The following is a 15,963-nucleotide window of genomic DNA, read 5'->3' on the forward strand; positions in this document are numbered from 1 at the left end:
TTCAAATGATGTGTGTTAACGTGCTTTTTAAAAAATCTAGACAAATGGAAAGAAGGGAAGGAGAAGGAAATACCTGATTTTTTTAAGGAGAGAAATATGTACTTTAAAATTTTAATTTATAAGTCCTAGACTCTGCATGTGCGTATTTCCAAGCCTGTTTTTAGTTACTGCAACATTTCAGAAGAATAATAGAAACTAGGAAGCACATTTTGTGCTGTTATTAGACGCTTTTGTTTGTATTTCCTTTCTCTGGAATCTGAGTTACCTTTATGATTTGTTTTTTTCTCCTGATTTTGCATTCTTGCTATTTTGTGTAGATCCTTCTGTTTTAAGGGGCCCTCTGCTGGGCCACACCGATGCTGTCTGGGGCTTGGCTTACAGTGCTGCCCATCAGCGCCTGTTGTCCTGTTCAGCAGATGGCACTCTCCGATTATGGAATACAGCCGAGGCTGCTCCAGCCCTAAGTGTATTTAATGATAATCAAGGTATATGCTTTTTTTTTTTTTTTTTATCATTCAACTGAATCTTTTATAAAGTGTCTAACAACAAGCAAATAAATAAGTAAACGATTCTATAAACTCTTAGAGTTTAAATTTAATTTGAAGGGTTTTTTTTTAAGTAATGAAAGCATATTTGTTTGAATTTCCAACTTATGATTTTTAAAAGCATAGTATTCAATGAAAGAACACACATTAAAAAATGTTTTTTAAATCAAAATATAACATCTACAGTAAAAATGGATATTGAAGACATGTCTTACTGGGTTTGACAAATATATAACTCTTATACCTCTCAAGATCTAGAACCTTTCCTTCACCTCTTCAAAGTGTCTTTGGGTCCTTCCCAGCCCCTCTTCCCATTTCCAACCAGCGGTGTGATTTCTTTCATTACAAATAAGTTTTATCTGTTCTAAATTTCATAGAAGTGAAATCATATAATATGTACTCTTTTTGTACCTGGCTTTTTACTCTCTAATGTTTTTGTGATTCATCCATGTTCTACATATCAACTTATTTATTTTGATGTTTAATAGTATTTCATTAAACCAGTGTGTTTATTTATTTACCTTTTGATGGACATGTAGGTTGTTTCCAGTTTTTGAGTATTATGAACAAAACTACTATGAACATTCTTTATTTATTTATTTATTTATTTATTTATTTATTTATTGAGCTAGTAAAGAGCTAGAAGTAGAATTGCTGGGAGTTAGAAGTGGTTTTGTGTGTTCAACTTTATGTGAAATTGCCAAACTTATCCAGAGTGGTTGTGCCATGTTATACCACTGACAGCATGTATGAGAATTCCAGCTGTGCTTCATTCTTAATTAATTAGCATTTGGTGTTATCATTTCATTTAGTTTTAGCCACTCTGGTGGGTGTGTAGCAGTGTTTCATTGTGGTTTTAATTTGCATCGCTTTGGTGGCTAATTATTGTGAGCACTTTTGTGTGTGTGTGCTTATTAGCTATTAATGTATCTTCTTCTATAATATACAGATTTTTTAACTGCTTGCTTGCTTTAGATTTTCAACCATATAAAAAAATCAGATTATATTCATGTATATGTATACATGATATGTATACATCATTCTATTCTTTTATGTTTGTAAGTACACTGTAAGTTTAACCAAGTTTTATCCTATTCTAGATGATAAAGTACCTTCTTTATTCTTGAGCTGTTTTAACCTGTGTCTGGGTTTTGATGAGTTGCCTGCATTTGATATTTGTATGACTCTACCAGTAAATAATAATTTGAAATTTTATTTTTTTAATTCTGTATTTTTGATGAGTTAGAATTCCTCATAAGAGATGGTCTCTTAAAGAATTCCCACAATGCCACTCTAAGCCTCAGGTAAAAGTGGAAGCAACAAAACTTGTAGTCCAGAAATGTTTTCCATTTATTTTCTGAGTAAAGGCCTGCATTCTGTGAATATATTAGCTGAGTAACAGGTAGAAGACTTGCTGAACAGGTAAAGATAATAAAATAGGCTAGGGCTAACAGTAAAAAAAGAAATAATCTCTATTGAATGGCTAATGAGCTAATTTTTATTCTAATGTTGAGCCTTCTTTACTTCTTAAGGAAATCTTGTGACTATTTGTTTTGCTATATTATAAGGACATTTTCAACTAGACCCTCTGATCGCCATTCTCTGAATATGTTCTGACTCTCTTAGAATTGGGAATCCCTGCGTCTGTGGATCTAGTGAGCAGTGACCCGAGCCATATGGTAGCATCATTCAGCAAAGGATATACAAGCATCTTTAACATGGAAACGCAACAGCGCATTCTCACTTTAGAATCCAACCTAGATACAAGTATGTATACCAATTTTAAGTATTCTTTGTTTGGGTCAAATTTTTAAACTTTCTCAAAATTATAATTACTAGAGTCAACTACAGAAAATACTTGTTATTATAAAGAGTTCTGCCTTTTAAATCACAGAACACAGTTACTTGGATAAAATGATTTACAATTGATTTTAAGACTTTAAATTTATGCACATTTATAACTATACTATTTGGAATAGCATTTGAGCTATTCCAAAGAGGAGTCAAGTCACATCCCCAAAGGCAAAGGAATTAAAAGCAAAAATGAACTGTTGGGACCTCATGAAGATAAAAAGCTTCTGCACTGCAAAGGAAACAGTCAACAAAACTAAAAGGCAACCGACAGAATGGCAAAAGATATTTGCAAGTGACATATCGGACAAAGGGCTAGTATCCAAAATCTATAAAGAACTCACCAAACTCCACACCTGAAAAACAAATAATCCAGTGAAGAAATGGGCAGAAAACATGAATAGACACTTCTCTAAAGAAGACATCCAGATGGCCAACAGGCACATGAAAAGATGCTCATCAGGGAAATACAAATCAAAACCACACTCAGATATCACCTCACTCCAGTCAGAGTAGCTAAAATGAACAAATCAGGAGACTATAGATGCTGGCAAGGATGTGGAGAAACGGGAACCCTCTTGCACTGTTGGTGGGAATGCAAACTAGTGCAGCCTCTCTGGAAAACAGTGTGGAGGTTCCTCAAAATATTAAAAATAGATCTACCCTATGACCTGGCAATAGCACTGCTAGGAATTTACCCAAGGGATACAGGAGTACTGATGCATAGGGGCACTTGTACCCCAGTGTTTATAGCAGCACTCTCAACAATAGCCAAATTATGGAAAGAGCCTCACTGTCCATCAACTGATGAATGGATAAAGAAGTTGTGGTTTATATACACAATGGAATACTACGTGGCAATGAGAAAGAATGAAATATGGCCTTTTATAGCAACGTGGATGGAACTGGAGAGTTTTATGCTAAGTGAAATAAGTCATACAGAGAAAGACAGATACCATATGTTTTCACTCTTATGTGGATCCTGAGAAACTTAACAGAAGACCAAAGCAGGCGGGGGGGGGGGGGGGGAGGAAGAAAAAGAAAAAAGGTTAGAGAGGGAGGGACCCAAAACATAAGAGACTCTTAAAAACTGAGAATAAACTGAGGGTTGATGGGGGGTGGGAAGGCGGGGAGGGATGAGCACTGGATGTTGTATGGTAACCAATTTGATAATAAATTTCATATTAAAAAATAATATGGGGATAAAAAAACAAAGAGGAGTCAAGTTTTATACCAAATGATTAGTTTTCAATTCTGTTTGAAGAAAGTAATATTTATTCTGAATATAAAATAAATCTGTTTTTCATTTCTCATAATTTCATTTTTTAAATCAATTTAGTTTTGTATTAATAATATTATTTGACACAGCTCACTACTGATTAGACTGTAAATCAAGTTGTGTCTCTTAAAATCTCAAATATGAAGCTTCTCATTGGATACAGAAAGTCAGGAAATAATTTCTCAGATTGTGAAAAAGATACTATGGAATCTTTTTGATTTTTGGCTTTTTAACCACTGCTTTCTGTCTTTAGGCTTAATCTAGACAAGTACATTTTAGGTTGCAGTTGACAAAGGAAGCTGTGTACATATATATTGTTGTTTTAATCTGAGAACTAGCTTTGAAAATAATTACCATGGTGTGTTTGTGTGTGTGTGTGTGTGTGTGTGTGTGTGTGTGTGTGTGTCTCTGTCTGTCTGTCTGTCTCTCCCTCTCCCTCTCCCTCCCTCCCCCCGCCCCCACTCTTTTCCTTGCAAAAATTTCCCTCATTCCATTTTGGCTTTCTTCATTTTCTCTTCCCGATCTGTTGGCCTTTGTTTTTTTCTGAGGTCTTAGGAGAATTGTTTGGGGAAATACACACGAATAGAGTTTTGAACTATTTGGATGTAAAAGAGAGGGGTGAAAAAATAAAAACTGATATTATGGAATAAGAAAAGGAGAAACTTTTTTTTGTCAAGAAATAATCGGTTTTAGACTCTCAATAAATTTAAAATCAATTTAAATATATGACTTAAAGCTACAGTAGTAAAATACAGATAACAATATGAAACTAAGAAGGATGTGAACATTTTTGGAATTACCTTCAGAAATTGTAGTCAATTCTTAGAATGTCCTGAGTGGTAAATACTGACTTTAATGACTGCTACAAATTAATAAGATGTCAAGTCTGGTGGATGAGATGGATGAAGTAAACTCGGCAATCCCAATTTTCTCTTTAAGTGTGTGACAATAAAGTCATGTGACTTTTTGCCTGATACTAGAAACATTTTCTGAAGAAAACTGCCAAAAATGTTTTGAACAAAGGCAACATTATTGGAATAAGTGATAATTACTTTGAGTTATAATAATAATATGCCCTGACATTTTCTTTTTTAAATATATCCTTTTTTTTTTTTTAATGTTTATTTACTTTTGAGAGAGAGCGAGTGAGTGTGAGAACACAGGCAGGGGAGGGGCAGAGAGAAATGAGAGAGAGACACACACAGAATCCGAAGCAGGCTCCAGGCTCCGAGCTGTCAGCACAAATCCTGACATGGGGCTCGAATCCACGAACCGCAAGATCATGACCTGAGCCTAAGTCGGACGCTTAACTGACTGAGCCACCCCAGGCGCCCCTGTCCTGACATTTCCTAAATTATCAGTTTGATTACTTTCGAGTTGTATAAATTATCAGTTTTATTACTTCAGAGCTGTACTTTTATTCTTTTCTACTGTGACTACCCCTGCTTATTTATTTTTTTACTACATTGTTCTTTTCTGTAATTTAGCAGATTTTTAAAAAATTAAAGTTCAGACCAAAAACATGTTTCAAGGTAAAAGTAAATTTCTTATAGAATTAAAAAGGATGGAGGTTTTTGTTTTAAAAATCAGAATAGACTCACTTTCTGTTCATTAATGTCAGTGGTGATTTGTGATAAAGTCAAAGGTATTTGAAGCAGGTAATTGAGGTCTTGTCAGTCCAGTGAAAAGTAAGCCATTTCTACATTACAAGCTGAATACAAATACTTGCAGGAGTTTTTTAGATTCATTGTTCAATTTATTCCTAGTGTTCTTTGCATTTTGCTTACATGTCTGATTTACTATTAAGTGGAGAAACTTCCTTAAAAGTATTACTAAGTAAAAACTCTTTTGCTTCCTTCCATCATTTGATTTCTATCATAATTATTTTCTAGGTCTCAGCATAATTGAAGCTATTCTCAGAAACCTCTCTCTCAGAATACATGGGATATTTTACTTAAAGTATTTCTTGTCTTTTGTTACTCTCCTGCTAGATCCTACAGAGGATAATGCTCAGTGGTATGTTATCTCTGGAGGAAAGGAAAAAAAAAAAAAAAAACAACTACAGGCTGAGCTTTGAAACTAAAGTCTTTGTTAAGGACCATTTAAATTGAGTATAACTGACTGAGCTTACTCCACGTGGTCAAGTGACTTTTTCTTTTATTCTTAGATATCAGGCTGTTAGTACTGGAAAAAGATTACCTTCAGTTTTTAAGATGTCATATTTTTAGGGACCACAAGAAAATCCAATAGAGTACCCTAATATTACCATTATTTTTATCTATATTTAGCTATATTTTCTATTATGTGAATGTAAATTCGTAATAACTTAACTAAGATTTAAAAAAGTTTAACTCTTTTTGAAATAATTTTAAATATGCAGAGTTTCAAAAATAGTACAAGAACTAGTTACATTTCACACGGATTCATCAGTTTCTACCATGAAACAGTTCACGTACTGTGATACGGGCCTAATGACATGTGGCCTGCTTCTCTCATTGTGCGTATAATTGAAATTCTTTGAAACTTACTGTATAGGGCACAAAAACTACTGTTAGGATGCTGACTATTTGAAGATTCCAAACACGGTAGACTGTCAAATGATAACCATTTCTATTATGATGAGAAAGAGAAGATTATACATTTCAGAAGCTCTCTTTGTCATATTTGTCTTCAGATGATAACCATGTGATAAAGAATATCTAGAAAGAGTGGAGATTTAAATTTGGTTATCATCTACTTGTAAGTAATGATGGAACTTTATTAAAGCTGCAGAAATATCATAGATCATCAGAGAATGAGAAATGTCTGTGGCCCCACGCTCAGTGCTAGGTGGCACCCATTGATTGCAGGTGGTGGAAAAGAAAATTCTCATTTGTAAGTACCTCTACATTTGTCAGTATGGTATTGTTCAGGCACTTCTTCTTTCCTAACATTGATATTGAGAATACAGTCACAGAATAAATTAACTAAAGACATATTAAAGTCACAAAGTCTCCTAGGTGAGCATTCAGTCCTCTTATATGAAGAAATAGTAGCGTTAACTAACTTTGTTGCTCTTTTTTTTTTCTTTTTCGCAGCCACCTCTTCCTGTCAAATAAATAGAGTCATCAGCCATCCTACTCTTCCCATCAGCATCACTGCCCATGAAGACAGGCACATCAAATTCTATGATAACAACACAGGTAAGTGTTTATTACAGAGTGATCAGTGTTAAATAAATAAATAAATAAATAAAACCCACTGTAAGTAGGCTGACTTGGGTGTCTGTTAGTGGCTATATAGTCTAGGAATAAGCATGGAAACAAATACTCTTCCAGCTCAGTTTCTGTTCATTCTGTCCAAATCTGCTAAGAACTAGTCTTCATGATAGCATATAAAATCATCTTAGGTTATTTAAGTCATTTACTTAATGTTTTATTTATTTTTGAGAGACAGAGTACAAACGGGGGAGGGGCAGAGAGAGAGGGAGACACAGAATCCAAAGAAGGCTCCAGGCTCTGAGCTGTCAGCACAGAGCCCGATGTAGGGCTTGAACCCACGAACAGTAAGATTCACAACCTGAGCCAAAGTTGGATGCTTAACCAACTGAGCCATCCAGGCGCCCCTCATCTTAGTTTATTTAATAATAAGTAGATAATATGTTTTGGCCCTAGCACCAAGGTTATCACTAGGGACACAATTGAAAAGGTCATTCAAATACCAATAAAATTGATCTCTTGCTGTGAATATGTTGGGGCAAAGTAGAAACATGTTAGAAGTAAGAGGCATATGATCATTATATTTTGTTTAAAATTGTTCAAGTTTGGGGTGCCTGGGTGGCTCAGTCAGTTAAGCATCTGACTCTTGATTTCAGCTCTGGTCATGATTTCACAGTTCTTTTTTTTTTTTTTTTTTTTTTTTTTAATTTTTTTTTTTTTTCAACGTTTATTTATTTTTGGGACAGAGAGAGACAGAGCATGAATGGGGGAGGGGCAGAGAGAGAGGGAGACACAGAATCGGAAACAGGCTCCAGGCTCCGAGCCATCAGCCCAGAGCCTGATGCGGGGCTCGAACTCACAGACCGCGAGATCGTGACCTGGCTGAAGTCAGACGCTTAACCGACTGCGCCACCCAGGCGCCCCATGATTTCACAGTTCTTGAGTTTGAGCCTCGGTTCATGAGTTTGAGCCCCATGTCAGGCTCCACACTGACACTGCGGAGCCTGCTTGGGATCCTCACTCTCTCCCTCTCTCTCTCTCTCTCTTTCTCTCTGCCCCTCCCCAGCTCACAGTTTCTCTGTAAATAAATAAACTTTAAAATTGTCCAATGTTGGAGAGCCTTAGTGTTGGAGATAGAAACCCCTAAGTCATTTGTTTTTTTGATTCAGTTTTCCATAGACTACTCTTTTCGGTATTATAATATTGACTATCTGGTCCTGATTGATTTGAATTACTATATGTAAGGTGGGGAGGATATGTGGGCTTTCCCATTTTTTATTAGCTTTCATTCACTAGTCAGAAGGAAATTCCTGAAGAGCTGTGTTCGGAGGAAAACACTCCATATTGGCAGCCATATTTACCTGAGTATCTGCTATTAGCTTTGTAGATATATTAACTTTTGCTGACTTTGCTTAGCTGTGAGTAATGAGTAATTTAATATTTTAATCCCTTTCTATATGTTGTTTCCACCAATATTGTGGCTGGGTTTTCCCTCCGTTGCTTTGTCTTTCCGTCTCTTCTGTTCTCACAACCCATATAATTTGCCTGTAGCTAAAGGATGCAAAGTAGGTGATTCATGTCTTAGTCTTAGTTAATGAACATGGCTTAAGGGAATATTTGTGTATAAATGACTGACTTTTATATTGCTATTTGAAAGACAGAAGTATAATCTGAAATTTAAGCTTTTGTTTCTCATTACCATGGCTAGAGCAGGAGGGAGACACATTGTTTTAGCTGTGATGGAAAAAGCTATTGATGCAGTAAGTACACAGAGAGGGGTGACTGGAGAAATCAGTGTAACATGGTAACTGGCGTATGTTCAGGATGAGGAAAGCTGTTAATAAAGAGTAACAATCTCTTTTTCCCAAAGGCAAACTCATCCACTCCATGGTAGCCCATCTAGAAGCTGTTACAAGTTTAGCAGTTGATCCCAATGGCCTGTACTTGATGTCTGGGAGTAAGTACATCAACTATGGATTATTTATTTATCCTTACTATTTTCATGTTAATGTAATTTTTCCTTTCAATTTCTTTTTCTTTTCTTCTTCTTTTTTTTTCTTTTCTTTTGATACAGGTCATGACTGTTCAATACGTTTATGGAACCTAGAAAGTAAGACGTGTATCCAAGAGTTTACAGCTCATCGGAAAAAGTTTGAAGAATCAATTCACGATGTAGCTTTCCACCCATCCAAATGCTATATAGCCAGTGCTGGGGCTGATGCACTGGCCAAAGTCTTTGTATGACACAATGCATCATCTTCACCTTCTAGCTCTTTATAAATAATCAACTGCACAAAAGAGATACAGAAGACCAGGGCAAGAATCAACCTGTCCTGCCCTTTTGTTCTGCCGAAGGAGCACAGAGAACATTTGTTAAAGTATAGTTTTGCAATTCGTATACTGTTTTCTAAAACTAAGGTTTGTTCTGGTTGCTGCAAGCTCAGCTGAATCTGTGAGCCTGAAAACTGTTTCAAAATTTCCCCCAATAGGAGCTATTATTTCTGAGGTTGTTCTAATTCGCTAGGCAGGCCTGAGCGAACATAGGTTTAGCCTGTCCCTATTGAGTAAATAGGGCATGCTATAAGGGATAATTAAAAAGCTTGATGACTGGGAATGATAGAGGAAGAACAGAAATTTAGACCCAGTTCTCCCCTGAGAAATCTTGTTAACCACATTAGGTAGTCAAAACAGTAATCTTTACCATATCTGCTGTACTAACCCCGATGTGCATAATGAGCAGGCAGTGTTCAAATGAGTTTTTAATTTAGCTCTCCTTTCATCTGTGCACATAAAAGCACCTGGCAAAGCATTTTACCATTAGGGGAAAAAAATAAATGCAATAATATGTTAAATATATTATTATTCAAAAATGCTAAACAAATATTTAGTTTGTAAGCAGATTTCTATATTGTATTACCTTTTTGAAAATAGATTTGGTAACATTGTAAAGTTAAGCTGTCAAAAACAGTCACCATTATCAATAGTCAGTAGAGTCTGCTTTTACTAAAGAATTTAACTTATTCAGGTTCAAGATTCTGTTTATTTTTAAGGGCAAGCAGGGCATATCTTGATAATTTCTATTAATTTTAAAATTCACTTTATTCATGTGATATTTCTAGTACCAGAGTGGTTATCTCATATTGATGAAATCTTACCTTTTAGTGGTTGAAAAGACGGAAGTTATCTGTGAGTACTTGTTTTTCAAAATCCACATAACCATGCTTCGGATGACCTCTTGCTTTTTCTTTGTCTCTCATATTCAAATTATCCGACATCTACCAAAAACAGTTTATAATTATGTTTTGACAGCCCAAAGGGTATGGTTAATGTCAGGCAACTGCTTTTGCAGTACTAAATAAAGCACCTGGTTTGTGCCCCAGAAGTCTTCCATTAATCTATCCAAGAAGAAGAGCCCACTGGAAATCTGGATGGAAGAGTTCAGTGCATCCCTTGGTTAAAGAGTTTTCTCTTTACCTTCCCCTACCCCTCCATTCTCTAATTGGAGTACACAGCGTGTTTTAATAGGCAGTGTGTCAGTATTGTTTCTGTGGAAAACTGTCATAAAGGACCAGGGTTCCTTGAACTCACCTAGGTTCCTTGAGCTCACCTAGCCTGTGACCCACATGTGACCAGCTCTTAAGATTCCCATGACCCCACTCTTTGGACCTAGTGTCTTCACATTCTTTTGTTTGCCCCAAATGTCAGAGACCAGTGTAGAAATTAGGAATAAATTATTAATGCCCAACTTTTCAGCAAAATGTATATATAGGAGTTTTCATACTTAAAATCCATATCCATAAATGTTTTAATCTTTTAATATAATTCCTACATTCCTCTCCCAACATATTCCATTGTCGTAACAATGACACTTCTGATGATATGTATATTTACTCTGAAAAAGTATTCTGGTGGTGATATGGATAGTAATTGACAATTTTTCTTTAAAATGTCTGCTTTTCTGCCTCTAGAGTTTTGCAGCATACAAGCTAGATTTGCCTGGTTGATAGACAGATATACTTTAATATTTTGACACAGCTACCTTGTCATTTCATCTGTGCTTTGGTTCACAGTGGGCTCAAGGGACTCCTTTCTATAATCGAATGAATTGACCTGGACTTGAACTCCCAGGTGAATGTTTATATTCCCATGCAGATATAGAAGTCCACATTGTGTTTGGTTCATTCCTCTTTTTGGTTCTTCAGTGAGTAAAAAACAATGGTGTTGCTAACCTAACATTTATATAAGTATACTGGAAAATCCAGTCGGGTGCCCTTACTTGGCATGTTTATGATGGACTAAGCTATTGTTTTACCACTTACTGCTTAAATTACCTCGCAAGGTCTCCAGTGCCTGCTTTACTTACATCACTGAAATTCTCAAAACCAAGAAAGTCTCTTCCCTTACGTTTTATACCTCCTGGTTGAAATTTCTCTCTTCGTGAGTGGAAAATGACCATGAGATAGGTAAACTGTGGTGCAGATGATGGAGCTTTGGAAGTTCTTTAGCCAGCCAGTGCCAGGCCATTGGAGACCCTAGACAGAAACAGATTCCTCTCCACTAGCACTGTGTGATCACAGCCTAGAAATGAGCCAAAGCTGTCTTCCAACCAGAGAGAAGCATAGACATGTATCTGCTTTCCCCGCCAGCCTATCAGAAATTTAATCCCCCAAATGAACAAATTCAAGATTCACACAGTCATTGAAATGCTTTCATAGTGCTTGGTTTGTAAATATTTTGGGTGAAATGTATTGGGAGAGTATGAAAATCAGCAGGAGACATGGTCCCTGCCTTATTTTCATATGCTATGAATACATCTCTGGGACTTGCAGCACCCTTCTCAAAACCCAGATGTCATATGGAGCTCATTTGCTACTCGAACCCTAGACAGGTATTTAACATAAGTGATATAATGACCTTCAGTATTTTTCTATTGAACAAGTTTAGCGATTTTTGCCATTAAACAGATAATTAGTTATGCAAAGTATTTAGCTTTTATAATCATTTTAGTTATGACTAAAAGGGGGGAAATTATGCTGCATCACTGATAATGAACTTTGTGAAAAATTTTTGTTTATCTGACTTTCATTCCTTCAGTATTCTTGCTATAAATTTCTTTTGGAGATAATGATAAAGATTTATTTGAAAATGTCTAAAATGTATGTATATTTTATAAATATATATTATATATATTGTAGGAATATATATAATATATATAGACTATATATATTATATATATTATATATATATATATATATATATAAACCATAGGTGCATTTTACTGTTTTGTATTTTCATTCTTAGAGGTCGTGTACACCACAGGTAATGATGAGTATGATGAGTGTTGTGCTGTTTGCTTTTGCAGTATAATATATAGTTCTAAATGTTTCAATTACTGTATATACTATATTCATTATAGGCTAGCATGCTTGTTTTAAAGACTGTCATTCTAGTTTATTAAAATCTGAATGTAAGAAAACCTGGCTATTCAAATGTGAATTGAAAAATATTCCATTCTCAGTACTGAACTATTTCCATTGAACATTCAGGATTTTTTTTAACAAAACAGATATCATCAAGAAGGCAATAGCTAGAGAATGAGAGGTGCCTTTAAAATAAAATACAAATGCAGCCTTACAGTGAGGATGAGGATTGAGCTGGGGGGGTGGGGGTGGGCTATGGCAGAGAGAGATTGAGAGACAGAGAGAGAGTGAATGTGTGTGTGCGCGTGTGCGTGTGTGTTTGCCAGTCTGTGAAGATCCTGATTTGTGACCATCAATGTCTTTTCAGTGTATCTGCTCAACTTCTAGGATTTCAAGGGACATTTCATGCACTGTCTTCGTGCTCTTCTGAGCACCACGTGTACTTTCCAAGGATTTTGAATGTGAATTCCTAGAAATTTCAGTAGACAGGAAAATAACTATTCTTTCATGATAGTTAAGTTCAGGTAAAAGGAGAAATTATTGATTCACCAAAATTATGGGATCTTCTAATGTTGGCTAGGTAATTTTGTAAAAATGTAATTTTTAAAGGCTTACTTTTTTAGTACTTCATATATTTCCCTCTTACACAAGAGCATGCCATGAAATTCTTCTGTGATGAAGATCCAACTAGTAAAAATTATTTTTAGATTAAACACCTGAACTAGTTAAAATACCACCTAAGAATAGTGTTTAAATGGCATCTTTCATATCTACCTCGTTGTCATTGCTGCCATTTTAATGAAAGCAAATCTTTATGATCAGAAATGACTGGATGCAATTTCTCTGTTGGTGCTTTTCTCAGGCTTTGTCATTTAAGTTATATTGAACTAAGATGTCACAAATCAGATTGAAAGACTCAGAGTTTTGGTTTTCTTTTGAAAGAACTGCTTAAAATTTATCATCAGTGTTGATAGTGAGTGGATATAGTTCAACTCTGGTTAGTATACGTCTGTGATATTTTCAACCAAGAGCCAAACTGTTACTGAATTTACATGGAAAAAGAGCTCTAAGTACAATTTTCTTCAGCTTACTTTATTCTTTGAAAGCTATTTCAAGGCTATTAAGTACATAATCATTAATTTTATGTACTCAGAAGTTGCCTTTGTTACTGTTACTTGTCTAGTTATTTATATAATTGCAGTACTTTATGTGTTTGACACTGGGATTCAGGTTGTATAAAAGTAGTAGCTGACCGAAAATCATATGTATATTTTTGTGAAATGTATCAATTCCAGAAGTTCCTTTTAGGGGAAGGTCCAGAAAACATGTCCATCTTTAAAAACAAAGGACAGGTCATTGGTAAATGATTTGAATCATTTTTACTTTCAGCACTGGAAGCTTTTTAATTGGCCGTATCCATCATCTAGCTGGACCTCCATGTCAGTGTAAGGGACACCAGATTGACAAAGTATTTAGCAGATTGCATCAGTTTTGTTTTTGTTTTTCTGTTTTCGTTTTTTTTCTTAATCGGAAAAAAAAAAAAAACACAAAAAACAAAAACCAAAAAACTAATCTAGGCCAAACAGAGATCCCTAGATTCCACTTACTTATTCTAGCAGTATTCCTGAAGTGGTGCTTAGGGGTCAGAATTTTCTGGATCTTTGCTAGTTAAGCTTTAGATTTGATTTAACTGGGACCACATGGTTGCCATCCCTGTGATGCAAATTAGAAAGTTCATTTTAATTTAGATTAACTTTAATGTCTGCCTGGGTTTTTAACAGGCTGTGAACCAGTGAGTGCCTTGTTAATGTAGAATGATTTTCCCTGGTTGTTAGCTCCTTTCTGAAAATGTCTCAGAGAATGGTATTTTAGTTGACTTGTACAGATCTGCTAAGTTCGGTATTATCAGCAGTCAGAAAGCCTTCAGTCTACCATGTACCTCCCTCCCTGCTTTCTTCTCATTGTTTGGCTGAAGTTTGCCTCTTGTGAGAAACAAATTCGACCCCCCTCTCCACACACTTTTTTCAATCCAGATTAAGAGGTATTCCCTACATGCATTCCAACTGTATGATCTAATATCTGTTTTTAGGAGGAACCACTTCTTTGTAATCCTGAAATCTACTGGTTACTTTACGTCCTTCTTAACTTCAGTTTACTAGAGCTGACTCCAGGGCATCATCAGTTTAGATTCCTACTAACTTCTTTTCTCCACCCACCCCCCCCACCCCCTCCCCACAACTGGTGGGCCCTGGACCAGATTGTTTGATCTTCAGGTATTTTTAAATTTAGTTATAATATCAATTAATGTAAATTAATCCAAATGCTAATTTTTGTGGTGCAAGAAGTTTCTTTTGTAAATTCAGGGTATGGATAAGCTAATTAAGATATCTTTATTTGGTGGCTCTAAGTGTATTATTTGTTTTTAAATAAAGTGTACAAATATAGATAATGTGCTATAGGTGTCTCATGAATTGAAATATTTTGGAATCTAGTGGATTTGCAGTTTATTATAAAATACTTTAATACAACTTGATTTTGTTTTTTCCAGTAGGGGTGGGGCAGAAGAGGCATGCAGAGGAATGAAGGAGTATTAGACAAAGTAGATGTGAGTCCAAAGTAATAAGCCAGTCTTAATTATTGATTGTGAGGAAGATAGAGAAATTTATCATTATAGAGTGTGAACCTTTGGAAAGCCAGTAAAATTAAAATACCCCATGAGATTGGATAATTGATACTTTCAGGGACACACATATATTTTTCAAGTGTTTAGTTATATATTTTTTAAAAATTACACACACATATATAAATTTAATGTGTTTTTATTTTTATTTATTTTTTTGTTTGGCTACTTAACAAACATAAGCCCTCCCCTCCCCCTTGCCTTTTCAGATCAGCATTAGTTTTCAAGAGCTCTCTCTGCCCACAGCTCACAGTCTCTTTGTTCCAATCTGAAGCCACCATACTATGTGGAATCTGAAAGTGTCCTTGAAACTATCTGCCGTTCTCTGATGTTTTTGTATTCTGCTGTAGTGATGAGTTTATATCCTTTAGCACGTACACATTCTTCAGCAGCGTCAGAAATACCCCTTTTTGTGCCTTTTAATGAGAACTGAGACATTGCTGGAGTAATTTTTGAGTAATCTAGTACAGAAGGCTAGGAAGATGCCAAAAGTTTTTTCATGGATTAACGGGCCCTCTGGGGTGCCCCAGAGTGTTCCTCTGACCTGCATTGGGTTCCCCAAGACCATCACCGAGGTTTTGAGGGGCCCCAGAGATGTTCTGGCACTTAGGATAGTCCCCAGGAACACCTAGGAATCTAGCAGCGCCATGTAACTCAAACACTGTGGCTATGAAGTGCCCCTCCACTTGTTCCTTATTAGTTAACACCTGTTGCTTACAGTGATCGGGGTACTCTGATTTTATGGGAATCACTGGTATGCACCTCTAAAAATTAGAAACCCTGTCTTCTGGAACACTAACTTAGTATAGTTTGTATACTTTCAAAACCACAGAATTCAAAGTTCACCAACCACAAAATGACTCACTTTGCATTTCACTTAGATCCTACAACCCCAAGTCCTTTCTCCATCCTAGTGGTTTAATTAAGGGTACTGGTGGTTTTAGTCAGACTTGAAGAAGGATCTATTTGAGTGAACAAAATCTGCAATATC

General features: G+C 35.7%; 1 protein-coding gene across 4 annotated transcripts in view; it reads left to right on the forward strand.

The window, feature by feature from the left end:
• Positions 1 to 14,748, forward strand: part of STRN (striatin) — a 94,214-nt gene extending 79,466 nt beyond the window's left edge. For all 4 annotated transcript variants that reach the window (XM_043604173.1, XM_043604171.1, XM_043604175.1 and 1 more), the window contains 5 exons: positions 318 to 485; positions 2,172 to 2,312; positions 6,753 to 6,857; positions 8,743 to 8,829; positions 8,947 to 14,748. In XM_043604173.1, the coding sequence (XP_043460108.1) occupies positions 318 to 485; positions 2,172 to 2,312; positions 6,753 to 6,857; positions 8,743 to 8,829; positions 8,947 to 9,116 (671 nt within the window). In that variant the 3' untranslated portion in view covers positions 9,117 to 14,748. The remainder of the gene's footprint in view (positions 1 to 317; positions 486 to 2,171; positions 2,313 to 6,752; positions 6,858 to 8,742; positions 8,830 to 8,946) is intronic.
• The last annotated feature ends 1,215 nt before the right edge of the window (positions 14,749 to 15,963 follow it).

The sequence above is a fragment of the Prionailurus bengalensis genome, chromosome A3 (genome assembly GCF_016509475.1).
Source record: "Prionailurus bengalensis isolate Pbe53 chromosome A3, Fcat_Pben_1.1_paternal_pri, whole genome shotgun sequence".
Lineage (NCBI taxonomy): Eukaryota > Metazoa > Chordata > Mammalia > Carnivora > Felidae > Prionailurus > Prionailurus bengalensis.